The sequence below is a fragment of the Nicotiana tabacum genome, chromosome 14 (assembly GCF_000715075.1).
Source record: "Nicotiana tabacum cultivar K326 chromosome 14, ASM71507v2, whole genome shotgun sequence".
Taxonomy (NCBI): Eukaryota; Viridiplantae; Streptophyta; class Magnoliopsida; order Solanales; family Solanaceae; genus Nicotiana; species Nicotiana tabacum.
The window spans coordinates 99,560,174-99,575,625 of record NC_134093.1 but is presented as its reverse complement, the minus strand read 5'-3'; the positions used below and the strand labels follow the sequence as shown (position 1 = coordinate 99,575,625).

At 35.5% G+C, this 15,452-nt stretch overlaps 1 protein-coding gene and 1 pseudogene across 2 annotated transcripts; both read left to right on the top strand.

The window, feature by feature from the left end:
• Positions 1-4,584: 4,584 nt before the first annotated feature.
• LOC107771338 (calmodulin-lysine N-methyltransferase-like) lies at positions 4,585-8,888 on the top strand (annotated as a pseudogene).
• A 2,552-nt stretch (positions 8,889-11,440) lies between these two features.
• On the top strand, positions 11,441-14,546 carry LOC107771339 (SWR1 complex subunit 6-like). 2 transcript variants are annotated; one of them, XM_016590690.2, is made up of 4 exons: positions 11,441-12,000; positions 12,139-12,241; positions 13,915-14,015; positions 14,102-14,546. In XM_016590690.2, the coding sequence occupies exons 1-4, from the start codon at positions 11,896-11,898 to the stop codon at positions 14,303-14,305; spliced, it is 513 nt and encodes a 170-aa protein (XP_016446176.1). In that variant the 5' UTR covers positions 11,441-11,895; the 3' UTR covers positions 14,306-14,546. The 2 variants fall into 2 exon arrangements, with proteins under 2 accessions (XP_016446176.1, XP_016446175.1); XM_016590689.2 differs by having other exon boundaries at positions 11,557-12,000; positions 13,912-14,015.
• Positions 14,547-15,452: the final 906 nt, after the last annotated feature.

Genomic DNA, 15,452 nt, shown 5'->3' with positions numbered 1-15,452 from the left:
CAAGCACTAAGTGTTCTTACTCCCGCATTTCTTTTAGATGATTGAGAATCAGAAGAAGAATGAGTTGGAACATTTGGTCTAGCATGATTTAATGCAACTTGATAAGTATTAAAAATAGTTTGAGCATTTATTCTAATTGAGGCTATTATTTCCGGAAGTTGAGACAATTCCTCATCTTTAAGTGCTAAACCATTATAAACAGTTTCATACCAAAAATGAGGACCTCCTAATTTCATACAAGAATTTAACAAAGCAGAAACACCATAAATAGGGGGAATAGGGAAAAAATATTTTTTATACTTTTTTTTTTTATAGAATCAATAGCAAGTTTATAAATTTTCCCACCCTCTTAAAAATGAGCAAACAAATTTGCAAGTTATGCAATATAAACTAAACAGTTAGAAATAGTAGGATAATATTGCCCAGAAAATTCATTTGTAGCAATATGAAATTTTTCTAAAAAATCTACAAGTATTTTAACATTAGCTCAATCCCCATTTGTAAGGTGCTCATCATCATCACTTACATATGCATTAAATGTTGAGTTTATGGGGTTTCTATATTCATATGCAACAACCAAACTTTCATACATGTAATTTCATCTAGTTGGACAAAATTTAGGAACCTTTCTTTCTCTTAGGCCAAATTCATCGCATCTTTTAAAATATTCTCTAAGTCTACTTCTACGGTTTGAATAAAAAAGCCAGTTAAGAGCCATTTTAACCTTTTCAATTTCAATATTTAAAATTCTCATACCATCACCCACAATTAAATGATAAATATAACAAATACATCTAATATAAAAAATATCACTAAATGTAGGATTTAGCATAGTGGTAAGCAAGGCTATAGCATTTGTGTTACTAGTAGCATTATCCATTGAAATTGACATTATTTTATCACTAATGCAAAAATATCTACAAAATATTTGTAACTGTGCTAGCAATAAACTGCCATGTGTGATGTGAATTAACTATTCTATAAGAAATAATGCGCTTTTGCATTATCCAATCCTCATCAATCCAATGACTGGTAATAGTAAGGTAATCACAGTCGTCACCACTTCTACCAATATCAGTTGTAATAGCAATACGATAATTTATATGAGTAAATAAATAGCGCAAATATTGTTCATATTCATATTTATATTTATAAATATCGCTCTTTACGGGTGTGCGAGAAAAACCTTTATAAGTAGGATTAAAATTTTTTCTAATATAATGCACAAAGTTAGGGTCAGAAGGAAAACTATAGGGTAAACACATAACAGTTACCATTTTTGCCAATTCTTCTCAATTTTTTTTGGATCATAATATAAAATACCACCGGTAATAGTGTTAATTCCCGGTTGAAATTGATTTGAACCGGTACTAGGGTCAACCTGACTAGAAGTAGGTAGACTTTTCCCCTCGGCCAAAGCTTTCAGACGAAGATATCTCACTCTATCTTGAGGGTGTTTCATTATGTGTCTAAGCCAAAGTTCTCGTCCCCCCCTCCCCCCCGCGATCCAAAATATTTAAAAACTAATTTCGTGCCACAAGTTTTACACTTAGCCTTATTTTCTAGAATTAGTTGAGTAAAAAATGGCCAAATGGGAGATGTTTCCGTCCGTTTGCTAGGTTGTCTAGAAAAAGTAGGGGGTAGTAACAGGAGTATCAAATGGGGCATCATTTGGATTAGCAGGGTTATCACTAGTTGGGTTAACATCAGGAGCAGGACTAGTTGGTGTATCATCATCCGGTTGAGTTTCATCAAAATCTATTTCCTCGTCATCATTTTCATCAATAGTTGGATTAGAATAAAGAGCATTCATTAATTCATGGTCTAATTGTTCACCAGCTCTAATATTATGGCAAAATTGACTTTCAGTAAATTGTAATAAACTATTATCGCTATCAAGAATAGCAGGTGTAGGACGTATATGGAGTTTGTTTCGGGGAGCCCGGGACAGTGGAGGAGGAACAGATTGAGCACTAGATCCGCCACTCTTGGATTTTTCCTTATTTTTACCAAAAAGTTTTTTTAAGGAAGCCATCTTAATTAATAAAGTAATAGAAAATAAATAAAACAAATAAAATTATAATATTAAAACTTAAGAGTTGGAACGAGTTTACCGAATTGACGAACAACTTGTTGAAAATTGATTATCGTTGAAGACTTCAATTCACCAACTTCACAATTGTTCCACAAATTATAACAATAAAGTAAGCAATAGTAGCAATTATAGAAGAAAATTAGAGAGAGATTGTGATAGATTGATGATTTTGTAAGAAAAAAAATGAAAGAATGATAGGGTATTTATAGTTGAAAATAGAAAAAAAGTGTAATTATAAAAAGTTTGGGATTAAAACAAAGTTGGGAGGGGAGGGGGGTTAAATGGCTATTTTATAAATAGCCAACGACTATTTTTGACAGCCCAACGGCTATATTTTTTTTTTAAAAAAAATAGCCGTTGGGACCATTTGGTCCGCTAAGGGACTGGTTCCGGGCCCTGACGAGCTAAATGGTCCTGGGCCTGGCGAGCCCAAATTATAGGACCGGCCCACTAAAACCGGGCCAAACGGTCCTGATCCGTTTAGCCCGTTTGGCCCGCGGTCCCGGACCTGAACCGGCCCACTTGCCATACTTACCTTAGAATAACAAATGAGTTAGCTTATTACAAAGGCTTATCTAACCGGAGCCTATTTTAAAATTTATAAGAATTTAACTTGTATATATTAACAATGTAATGAAATTTTTTGTCTTTGAGTGTATTCTAACTTGCTATAAAAGGTTATTTGTCATAATTTAAAGATTACAACTTCCACTTATTACCGGCAGTTCATGTAATCATATTTGAGTTTGAGTTATATTATAACTAAAAATAAAAATATTTACATAATCAAGTAGTTTATTAGATAATTAGACAAATTCCTCGTTAAGTATTAACTGAAAATCTTATAAAGATGATAACTATTCTTCTATATCTTGACACTTTGAGTCTGTAAGTATATACTTCCTCCGGTTCACTTTAATTGATTTTTTTTTTGTGGTCCACAATATTTGATTTTTTCAGATATCAAGAAAGAATTAATTTTCTTTTTCCAAAGTTGTCCTTGGATTAAAGAGTCTTCCAGTATCTATTATATTTTCAACGGAAAAGGTCCAAATATGCCTTTATACTATACGAAATTGAGCACATTTACCATTCGTTAATACTTTAGCTCAAATGTGCCCTTACCGTCACATAATCGGTCCATATATGCCCTTAGAGTTACACAGTTGGCCCATATATACCCTTTTCGAAATGGAATCCACCCAAACTAATTAGTTCTTTCGTTAATTGTATTAAAGTGTATTATAAATACTATTTCCTTTTTATTAGTACTTTTTTTTCTTTACCTTACTCTTTTCTTTCTTCTTTCTTCTCTTTTTTTTTTTCCTTTTTCTTTCTCCCTTATCCGATTTCCTTCATTAATGATGTCTTCTCCATTTTCATCACCAATTTCACTTGACAAAACTCATGAATTCCAATTACTAAGAAAAATCCTCCATAAGAATATTTTTTATAGATCATACGTTTGTCAATTTTTTAATTTTTACTGAACATATATTTAGTTCTAAAAAATTTAACAAAGTAAGATTGAAATAATATTTATGTAACAAAAAATCCGAAAATCCAACAAAACCGAACAATCCAAACCGATATAATTGGTTTGGTTTGATTTTGATAAAATTTGAACCAACCCGTTCCATGTACACCCCTAATCTATATAGTTAATACAAAATATAGAAAATGTCCAGCTGAAAAAAGACTAACAACTCAAATTTATAACACTACAACTTGAACTCTAGGCTTTTAATCATTAAATTATCTTTCTGGAAACAATTTAAATATTTTGGTCTTTTGAGTATTGTTAAAGGTTGAGATGTTTTTATTATTTTAAAGTTTAAACCATAATTTTTGGAACAATTTAATTTCGTTTATTTAGAGGGCCAGTGAAATTGGAACTTGATTACCTTATGAGAGAATTTTCTTAGTAATTGGAATTCATGAGTTTTGTCAAGTGAAATTGGTGACGAAAATGGAGAAGACATCAGTAATGGAGGAAACGGATAAGGGAGAAAGAAAAAGAAAAAAAAAAAGAAAGAAAAGAGAAAGGTTTAAAAAAAAAGTACTAAGAAAAAGGAAATAGTGTTTGTAATACACTTTAATATAATTAAAGAAAGAGCTAATTAGTTTAGGTGAATTCCGTTTCGAAAAGGGCATATATGGGCCAATTGTGTAACTTTAAGGGCATATATGGACCAATTATGTGACGGTAAGTGCATATTTGAGCTAAGGTATTAACGAATGACAAATATGCTCAATTTCGTATAGTACAAGGGCATATTCGGACCTTTGCCCTACTTTTAATGAACAAATTAAGGTTAATATGATTAATTTTATTGTTAATTAATACTAAAAGGTAAATTTTTTAATATATGTAAAAATAATTATAAAAAAATCAATTAAAATGGATCGGACCTAAATTCAATTATATTTTAAGTGAGGTGATAATATTATTTTTTTTCGCTGATAATTTAAAATCAGGTGCAACTTAAATAAAATACGTAGTAGTATTGGAATTTGGAAGACAAGTACAGTAATCAGCCGCCGCCGCCGCCACCGTTAAACACAAACGCAGAGGTGAAAGCGCAGCCTAAGAAGTGCAAAAATGGAGGCGAATAGATTGAAATCAACCACAAGTACATCATCTCTTTGTTGGAAAATCCTTCGTCGCCCTATGTCCAATTCAGGTCTCCTATATTGCCTTCACTTGCATTCCCACATAATCAAATTTTTGATTTTTTAATAAACTGTATTAAATTGTTGTGTTTCAGATAATCAATCTGAATTGGGAATCAAGCGAATATCTAGAAAGGCAACCCACGGGTTTAATTTGATCCCGTGTCATCTGATGAAAGACGGATCACGTGATGCTACTTTATGCTATACATTGCCTATTCCTAATGCTCCTACACTTACTCTACAGTGAGTTTCCACTTTTAAGTTCATTTCCTCTTCTTCCCTCTTCTTATATACAAAGAGGATACACGATTTGAAGTTTATGAGCTTATGTAGCGACTCGAGTTAATAGACAATTCTCCCTCCATTATAATTTATGTGAACCTATTTCCTTTTTGGTCCGTTAAAAAAAATAACCCTTATACCCTTAATAAAACTTTTATAACCACATAAATATTTGACCCTTTTCTGATTTGTTTAGGACCACAAATTCCAAAGTCTTTCATTTTTTCTTAAATTCCGTGCATAGTCAAATATGTTTACATAAATTCGAAGTGAGGTAGTAATAACTAGGCTCATAGTTAAATATATATAAATATTTTGTAGATTTCTTATTACATACATAGGGCTACTTGGTTCACGTGCACGCATAGTAGACATCAGCCCCTGGTGCCTTCATCACCTTAAATTGAATTATACACACACACACAACTTTATAAAAAAAAAACACACACACACATAGTTGAATAGTTCTTAAAATATTAATTTTATGTCAAGTTCATACTTCTTGCCAAAATAAAAATAGTAGTGGTGCAGTAGTGTTCCACTTCAGTTACCTTGACATTAGCATCTATTTTGATTGATGAATTTACATAGTCAGTTTTGTTTTTCCTTTTTTCATTTCAAGGGGAATATATTATGGCTTTTATACTTTTGCCATGTATTGCTTTGCCTTTTCATTCTTTCACTCCTGTAAAGAGAAAATAACGGAAAGTAGGTGAATGGTTTTTCATTTGAAAATTTCTTATAAAAAAAAAAAAAAAGTTTTTCATTTGAAAACGGGTTGATGGTGTTCATGAATGGTTTCTAATGCTTAGAATTTGATGCAGTCAAAGACTGGACAATCGAGCATCTTAATGATTTTGAGGTCTGCAATAGATATGATATCGATAACACTGGACTTGTTTGTGAGCTTTTTGTGCATTCTTCCGCTCTTTTCTTCTTTCATAGAAAGTACGTAAATTTGCCTGGTTCTGCTGTAAGCTGCTTTATCCTCATCCTCCTTCACCTGGTTGTTTTTTGATTTCTCTCCATTAAGCACCAAAGAAATAAAAGTTGATGTCTTTCAATCACGGACTGGTTGTGTTCAGTATTGTGAATTCTTAGTTAAACGTGGGAATTGCTGCATCATATTCTCTAAAAGTAGTTGCATGAATTTCCACGTAGTAAGTGTTGGATGTGTATTTATCAGTTATCACCTGTGTGAATCATATCATTTTCAATCTCGCCAGTTGGTTTACTGATTAAAAGAAATATATCTCACAGCTTAGGTGAATAAACCACGGTCCAAATGCATTGGCATTTACTCTTGACTGGTATCTCACTTCAAAGACTAATCTCTTATTTATTCTTTCACTTTGTCTTCTTCTACCCAAGGTGAAACTAACAGTTCTTTTCAAACTACAAATGTGAATACTTATGCAATGTTTTGCTGTTTGTCGAGATTGGATTACTGTTGAGAAGTTGCTTCCTCCGCCAAAGAAATGCAAGATCATTGAGGTTAAATTTGTATGAGATGGAGTGGATAATCTCTTTTCTTGACATAGGAATTAAAAGTGCTCTGTTTTGATGATTGACAGTGTGATAAAATAAAAATAGTTTAGATCCAGGACTAGGAATACTAATCTGTTACTCTTCTTCTCATTTGTTGCTATGTTTTCATGTTTTTGAAGTATTATTATATGCAACGTGAGAACCTCTATGTTGCTTGTAATAGGCATGATATTAGTTGTTTCTTGTTAATGCGGTGAAATGCTTCTATTTAAAAAAACAATTTATATACATCTTCCACTTGTTTTATAATTTTGTTTTTTTGAATTTTTTTATAATTTCTATGTAGTTTTACCCTTTTAAAAATATTTTTTCCCAATTATATTATTTAAAAAATATTAAAATTAAAAGTTCCATGGGACTTATGCCCAGCGCCTCGAAGCTTACGCCTCGTCCCGTGACAAGTAAAACGCCTCGCATTGCACCAACACCTTTTAAAACACTGCTCTATGTGTTGGGGCCCTTGCTTTTTATTTCCTGGGAACCAACCTATATCAGTTAGGATAAATAAGCACATAGGTTGGTGATTGTTGAACTGTGCCTTTTATGGATGAAGTAATCAGACTTCATTGGCCTAATAAACTTGTCTGCCCCGATCATCATCCCTCATTACAGGTCTGATGTTTTTCAATTGCTGAATTGACGATGCAATTAACTATTTGTGGTTCTATATGCACCTAATTTATAGTTGTGCTTGAGGGATATCAGGCGATAAATTTCTGCTTGATCCAAGTGGAAAAGTGTGTGTGCTGTTGATTTTTACTTTACTGATGATGCCACTTGTTTTTTACTTGTCAATTCCAATAGTAACCTAATAATTGGATGGTTTGTCATTCAGTGATAGTGTGTTGAAGAATGTAGTATTTGTTAAGGCCTTGTCTTTTTTATGTCTCCTTGAACCTGGATACCTAATGCGTGCTTTTCTTTAGTCTCAGATATAGATTGGTGACCATGCAGTGAATCAAATTTATCATTAACCCTTCTAGGGATTGTCAGTCTTCTATTCGCTTTCAATTACAACAGTGGTTAATCTCCAATCTTCTTTGCTATCTCAATTGGTTTAAACGATAACCTGTGCCTATGAAACATTGCGTAACGTGTCGATCTTAATTAGTGGTTCAATTGCTTCGTAGAAATCTCTCATCTTTACTTCATATGTACTTAACATTCAGATATACAGCGTAATATAAATGCCAACTCTGCTTCATTTGGTGGTACAGAGGTGAAGCCATTGATGCTACACTGGGGTCAGGATAAAGTCTCTGATATCTCCAACAGATTCGACGTCATCATTACAAGTGACTGGTAGTTCTTTTCTCTTTTCTCACTGAACTTTTTTTTGTCCCTCGTTGAGCATTCCGCTTAAAGTTGTAAATCAAGTGCATTATTTTTCTGTTTCATCGTTTTCACGTCAACGACTAATCAATGTTAACCAGAAAATAAGCCCTATGTTTTACACAGAAATTGTATAATGATCGTGCTGGCTACCCAATCCTTTTCCACAATATTCTGTACTTTGATTTGTTTAGATGACTTTACTGAAGTTTTATAGAGTATTATGATATCTGATCAGAGAGAACTCCTTGTTGGCATCTAGCTGTGATGAGATGGAGTTCCTTTCTTGTCTTTATTGGAAGCAGTCTCTCATGTGCACATGAGAGAATTCAACGAGGAGCTTTTTCCTTTCTATACATTAAAGATATTCTCCTTTACGTTGGTGTCATTTATCATTTTGCAGCACTTTCTTCAAAGAATTCCACGGAGCACTTGTCTGAACTATCAAATCATTGTTAAAAAAGGAGGGTCCATCCGAAGCCATACTTTTCAGCCCCAAAAGAGGTGACTCACTGGACAAGTTTCTTGTAGAAGTTAAAGATAGTGGGTTGCGTTTCAGGACAGATGAAATCTATGACACAGAAGTTTGGAGGCGTCATCAGCAATTCATTAATGGTGATGATTCCTGGCCCAATTATGAGATGGATCATATCCTTTATTGGTCAGAATTACGTGGTGGAGATCTGCAGTGCAGGTTTACTGCGTCCGCCATGCTTATTTTGTACATATTACAGTTATTCAAATCTATTTATACTACGAAATATGAACTGATTCCACTTTGGAGAAGTTACAAACTATTACCATTTTTCAAAATTTTCATATTTGTTTTGGTAGAAGGCTAGGCAGCCGAGCGTTGTCCTTACTCGTTCTAGTAGTTTTAGTGCATTCCTTAATATTAGTCTTGTATTTTCTTATTATCAGATTTTTTGGGATTACTTATAGTTTCTTTCGCTTCTGTTTTCTGATTGGTTTGCTGGTGTTTTTGCTTGCTTCTACTCCTTCCTCTCTATCTTTCTTGAGCCGAGGGTCTACCGAAAATAGTCTCTCTATCTTCTTAAGGTACGGGTAAGGTCTCTTACACTCTACCCTTCCCAGACCCTACTAGTGGAATTACACTGGATTTGTTATTGTTGTCGTTGTAATTCGAATGGCCCCTCCTAGAGTTCTTAAGTAGTTCAACTGCAAAATTCAATCTATGCTTCCTTGCATACAAGTTGGTCGTTTTTCCTCAAGAGTAATCTTCATTTTTATCCTACACATTGAGTATAATTGAATTTCACTTGTTAACTTGGGCACAACTAGTAATTGATATCTGAGGATTAGCTTAAAAAAAAACGGATCACTTGCATCAGCTGATGACCTGATGTCAAGAGTGAGTCTGTTTTTGTTAGTTCTGAAAAGTCACAGATTATCAAGTTTCCTTAGCTTGTTAAAATCAGTTTGTTGTTGTAGCATCTGCTAATCTCGGTAAATTTGTGGAAGATTTTGTATATCGTAAATCAAGCTACTTCCAGATTATAATCCAGAAACAGAAACATCTCTCTTTGTTCAGCTTTGACTCATTTTGCAATCCTGCAAATGAATGTGCAGTTAAATTCCAGAGCCTGAACTAGTTAGGTTTAAGTTGAATAAAGATCCTTGAGAGTGTTTGCTCGGGTCGTAAAGCCAGTCGTCTTTCTCTTTTTCATTAGATAGGGAAATGGTCTCTACAGTCCAATGAAACCTTGTTGTTGTTGTTGTTGTTGTTGTTGTTGTTGTTGGTGGTGGTGGTGGTGGTGGTGTGGTATCTCTAGAAAAGCTGAAACATGTAGTCCTGTTGAAACAGAATAAGCAGCTGTCTTATCTAGCTTGGGTGTCACAGGCCCAAATCCTTACATTGGGTAGCGGTACCTGCTCGCCCGTGCGGCGCCTGCAGTTCCCCTCGCTGCAGGCCAGCCTGTTTCCTATCCCAGGATTCCCAAGCACGATCCTGTGCCTGTTGGTGGGGCTCGCCCCAACTTGTGCCGCCCGTAAGATGTCTAGGCCCTAGACATGTCGTGGCGCTTCTTCTTAGGATCACAATACATGCGCGCCCTGGGGGATTGGCTTAGGACATGTCTTGTCCCTCGCCCAAGACTGAGCATCGCTCCCGCGTGCACAGCCCAATCCTCAAGCTTGACACTCGCCTAGTGCATCCGCGACTAGCTCGTTTCTCGCCCGAGTAAGGCAACCTTTAGCCCTTGGCCATTGTCATGCGCGTCTTTCGTGCCATGCCCATACATTGCCCTCGCGATACGCTTCCATCCCGAATGGTGCAGTGTCGCCCCACAACTGCACCTTTAGGCCAACGGACCCTTGCTTGCATGGTTGAACCCAAGCCATGCTCACAAGTCGACACATGATGCCCCTATGATAAGTCCATCAAGTATCCGATCGGCACGTAGGTCTCGTTCCAACATTCGGCAGCCCGCGGGGCTGGCCGTCCCACACATCGAGCCTCCAGCACCACTTTGATGCCCAACGCTAGCCCGAAGGCGTTGCGCCGTCCATAGAGTTCCCAAACTCGTATGGATACCTTTGACACTCCTTTGAGTCATCTAGGCAGGCCCTTGAGGTTGCCCCCAAGGTAGCTCGTTCGATACGGCTTGGTGGAAGCACGTATGGGGGAGGCAGGTCGGAGCTTTCATCACCTATACCCCCTTATATATGCTTAAAATTAAAAAGTCCAAGTTGCCCGAGTAGACAATTCTACGTTAGACCATTAGAATGACCTTTTCTCACCAGTTCTTGGCCGAAATCACAACTCCAAAGTGCGAGTTGTGACATTGGGTCCTCATTTTAAGGGAAAGAAGACACTTCCTCACTCTTTTTTCTTGACATGGTGAGCACCCAAAGTTAGCTAAGGATGTTTAAAAGCAGAGTTGTTGCCCCAGTTGTTACATCCAGAAAGATGTATATTTATAAAAAATAATGGAGGAAAAAGGCATGTAGTCTCTTTGTTCCATTGGCTGAAGAATTTGCCAAGCATGTCTAGATAGGTAATTTGGAAGCAAGAAAAGGTGTATGGTATATGGCAAAAGTCATTTTTTAGGAACATATTTTCCTGTGAAGTCTTTTTTGGTGTTTGGTTACTAATAAATCATTCTTCCGTGAAAATAACCGCATGGAGACTAGCGTTCAAGTTCCAGCATACTTAAAAAACGTTAGGTGAATTCTTTCCATTTGCTAAATAGTGAAGAACACAAAATATTTAAATAATTTGTTTTCACAGTGAAAGCCCCAACTTGTATGGTACTAACTGAATCTTAATTTTCAATAGAGTACCCTATTAACCAAAAAAATTTCAAGTTGTTCCGTAGAGAGTAGAGACATTAACAAATATTAAGATGATGACAACAAAATTCAAATGGATGTTTCCAAAATTAAGGAGTAGTTAGTAGTATGACTTTTCTGCAGAATAAATATGAATAGTTTAACTCGTTAAAAATTTCAAAATATTAAGCTATTTAACATTTTACTCCATAGAAAGTTGTTTCTTTAATTCATATAGAAAATAAAAAAGACAGATTCCTATCTCAAAATTTAAATGCTAAATCCTTGTTCAAAGGAAATGTAAAAGTTGAAAATAATGAAAGTTCGAGCAATATAACAAAGTTAGTGGGACAGATATACCATTTTGCATAGTTTAGGGTCTTACGTGATTTTCTAAAATCTTCAGGGTGCAACAGAATTCAATACCAGATGTGTTGGCCTCAGTTCGGAAAATCAAACTGTCTGTTTCTTCCCGAAACCGAAGGTTCTTCAACCCTAATTCTCCCGCCGGCCGGTCACTCGTTGCCGTTTTCACCTTCTTCTCCATCTACTTCTCTTAGATTAGAAAATAAGTCAGAATTTTTTTGGTATCCCAATTAGGAAAGTGAAGAAAAATTCGAAAGTACTAATAAGAGTAAAAATTTCGCAATTTTTAATCTGACTTTGAAGCAATGGATGAAGAAATGTCAAATTCAGCGAGGCGAATGTCAATGCGAACTCGTAAGGTTGCTCCAAAAATGGCTGCTGCTCTTGCAAGTTCTGATAATAGAACTCAGGTCTGCTAATTACACTTATTTATGTTTTATCCCAATTTTTGTTGTTTTTTTTAAAAAAAATTTGAATTCATCAATTTAGGAATCCATTTTAAAAAAAATATATCTATGGTTTTTAATAATCTATTTATTCATTTTTAGGCTATGCTGGCGCGTCTTGATGCATTGGAAAGTGATAATGCAGTAGTGGAACAACAACTACTTGACGATGATGATGAAGCTTCTCTTGACGATGAAGATCAAGGTTTTTTTTTTTGCTTGCACAAATTTTAGCTTGTTTGGAGTTGAATTTCTTGGTTTAGTTATGGTGCATTTATTCTCTCTATTCCTTGTGTTATGCCAACTGTGCATACCAGAGTTTCCCGTAACATAGTTGCTACCAACTTTAGATAAAGGCAGAGGCACAGCCAGTGTACATGTTATGAGTTCGGTGAATCCAGTAACTTTGGTCCAAATCCTGTATTTGTCTTGAGAAATGAGTGTACAAATTCTTAATTTGGAACCCAGTAACTTAGACAAAGGAGGAGTATTGTTGTCAGTGGCGGAGCTAGGAATTTTAATAAAAGGATACAAAAAATTCAAACTTGTGACCTGAAACAACTTATGAACTACATTTGCCACTACAAGGGGATTCAACTGTCAGTATATATACGAAAAAATTGTTTTTTCCCTATTTGGGTAGTATGATTTTCCAATGAAGTGGGTTCAATTGAACCCATTCTTTGTCTGTGGCCTCGCCACTGATTGTGGTAGGTTAGCTGTTGCAGTAAAAATAGTCTAAGTATGATGAGTTCCTCTTAATACTGAATTGAATTCGTTGGTTGGGATGCGCTCATCTAGGCACGTGGCACGTGTTACATCTACTAATATGGCCTGGATATGGCTGATTGTATATGGCGTATCGGCGTATCCATATAGTTGAACCCACTAGTTTATAGTTGAGGCATAGTTTTGATTGGTTCCTTCTGTTCTATTTCCTTCCACTTAAACATACTCTAAGCAGTAGTGTGACTGTGAGAATAGAAATTTTTGTCATTTATGCAAGCAATTATATACCATGAATAGTTGATATGAATATAGATCTTTCTTTTTATTGTTGATAAGAAGATATATCTTTTCCAACACTTTGCATAAAGTCTAACATTTACAGGATTTAGTTGTTTCGTGTTGCTCAATAAGGGGTGGTAAGAAGAACATATGGACTTGTACAGTGTGAATTTGTTTGTGTACATTTACATGCTTTAGTCGATTCATATTCTCAGTAAGGAGTGTTTCCACAGTTCGTTCACATTCGCACTGGGTCCTATAATTCACTTCCTTGTGCGTTTTGATGGAAGATCAGCCTGCATTGCTACCCATAAAAGTGAGAGGATGGAATAAAAAAATTGTTTTAAGGATGTTGCTTTTATTTGGTCTGCGGGCTTAGTACTTACCCAGAGAAAAAAGAAGGAAATGATTCGTGGGATGTGATTCTTTTCTTGTGTCTGTGGGCTTAGTATTCTACTCAGAAAACTATTACTATTAGGCTCTTTAAAAAGTTAACGATCACTGGACCATGGGATGGAAAAAAAAAAGGAAAAGAATATAATTGGCTATCAGATGGGTGATTTCCCCCTTTCCATTGAAATAGAGAAAGGGGAATCTTGTATTATCTTCATTTTCAGGACTCTTTCTTAGGTTATGTTCAGAAAGATATAGCCCAGAATCGAGGATACAGTGACATTAGTTTCATATTAACCATTTTTATCTTGCCATCCTTGTCTTCTTTATCTTTTCCATCCTTCACATACTTCTTGTGTAAACCTTCTCTTCCAGTCTTAAGATGAGGATTTGTATTGTTCTATTCCTTTCTTCTCGTATTTCCTATCATGACCTTTTCTGACTCACTTTCAATTTTTTAAAATATTATTCCAGTAGTTCATAAGAAGTACCCAAAAGGCACAAAACGGAAAACACGCCAAGCTAAGGCACTTGAGAATAAGAGAGCGCCCAAAACATTCCTTGAGCTCTTGCATGAGGTATAGATTTCCGGGGCTAGCAGATGCTTTCTTTCTCAGCTTCAGTGACATAGATTAACCTCTCAACATTTTACTTATGAAAATAGGCAAACCTGGAGTCCTTGCCACCGCATGTGCCAACCTATTTAAGAGCAGCAGTGGGACCACCAAGTTCCATCTCTCGCCGTCATTTCTGCACGGTTTGTGGTTTCTCTGCGAACTATACATGTGTGCAATGTGGGATGCGCTTTTGCTCAATCAAATGCCAGACCATCCACAAAGATACTCGGTGCTTGAAATTTGTTACTTGATTAGTGAGAACTTGAAACCTAAATGAATTGGATGGACATCCTTGTAAGCTCAATCCTTGTCTTGTAGAATTTGCTAGTTTCTTGTTTATATAGTTTATGTATATATTCAAGTACTCTGACTAATCCGATTCATTGGACTTTGTCCTTTTTCTCTAGAGCACCATTGCTTGATATTCAACCTCCTATCTGTTGTATGTTAGTTTGATATGTTATAGAGCCTGAAATTGGATTATCTAATTCACTCACTCTTCAACAAATCAATTCAGAAAAAAATTATGTTTTTTTCCAGCTTTTAATAGATGATATCTCTGCCCAGAGCTACAGGTCCTTCAGTTATGATGCTATCTTAAGTGACTCATCAGGAAACGAATTATGTTACCTTAATATCTAGCTCTGGCGATCATTTTCCTTGATGAGCAAGTGAAAATCTTGCCATTGTTTTCAGCGTAATATGTGATCAGCTACAAATATCAAGAGTTCAAAGAATCATATGAAAATTATTTCATGTAGCTGTGTGTAATAGTAGTAGCCAAGCAAAGGAACCAGAAACTTGGCATATTGGCTTGGGGCCATGAAAGCTCCATAATTAGTATGCCACTGCAAACTGTCAAGCTTGTCAAAGAGCTCTCTTTTGCTGTGAGCTTACTTCATTCATGAATTTTGTTTTTATGTTCTTAAAAATGTGTGTTTAGTTACCTGTTGTGTTAATTTGCTTTCCTCATATGTTTTTCATTTCTCATGCTCTTTGTTAGTCAGATACTCCATTACGTCCATGGAAAATGGAGATAGATGAGTGTCCCTCTAATCATAATACCTTTTAGTCGTCGTTTTTTTTTTGCTTTTCTTCATCTTGGAAGCCATTTCAATTCCCTGTAACTCCATTCCCAGAGGATCTGCTAATTATGCTTCATTCATATAGCAGAAATAGAAACTTGTATCTCCATATACTGCTACCAGTAATTGTTTGGAAGCGTGTCGATCAGGTCGGCACATGGGCGGATTTATTGGGTAGTTTATAGGACACGTGAACTCATGGTCTCTCCGTTAAACTAGTTATTTTATGTATATATTTTAGTCCAACATTATTTGTTGGCACCCATGTTCCATAAAGGTTGAATAGTATACTTGTTTGATTACTGAGTTATTT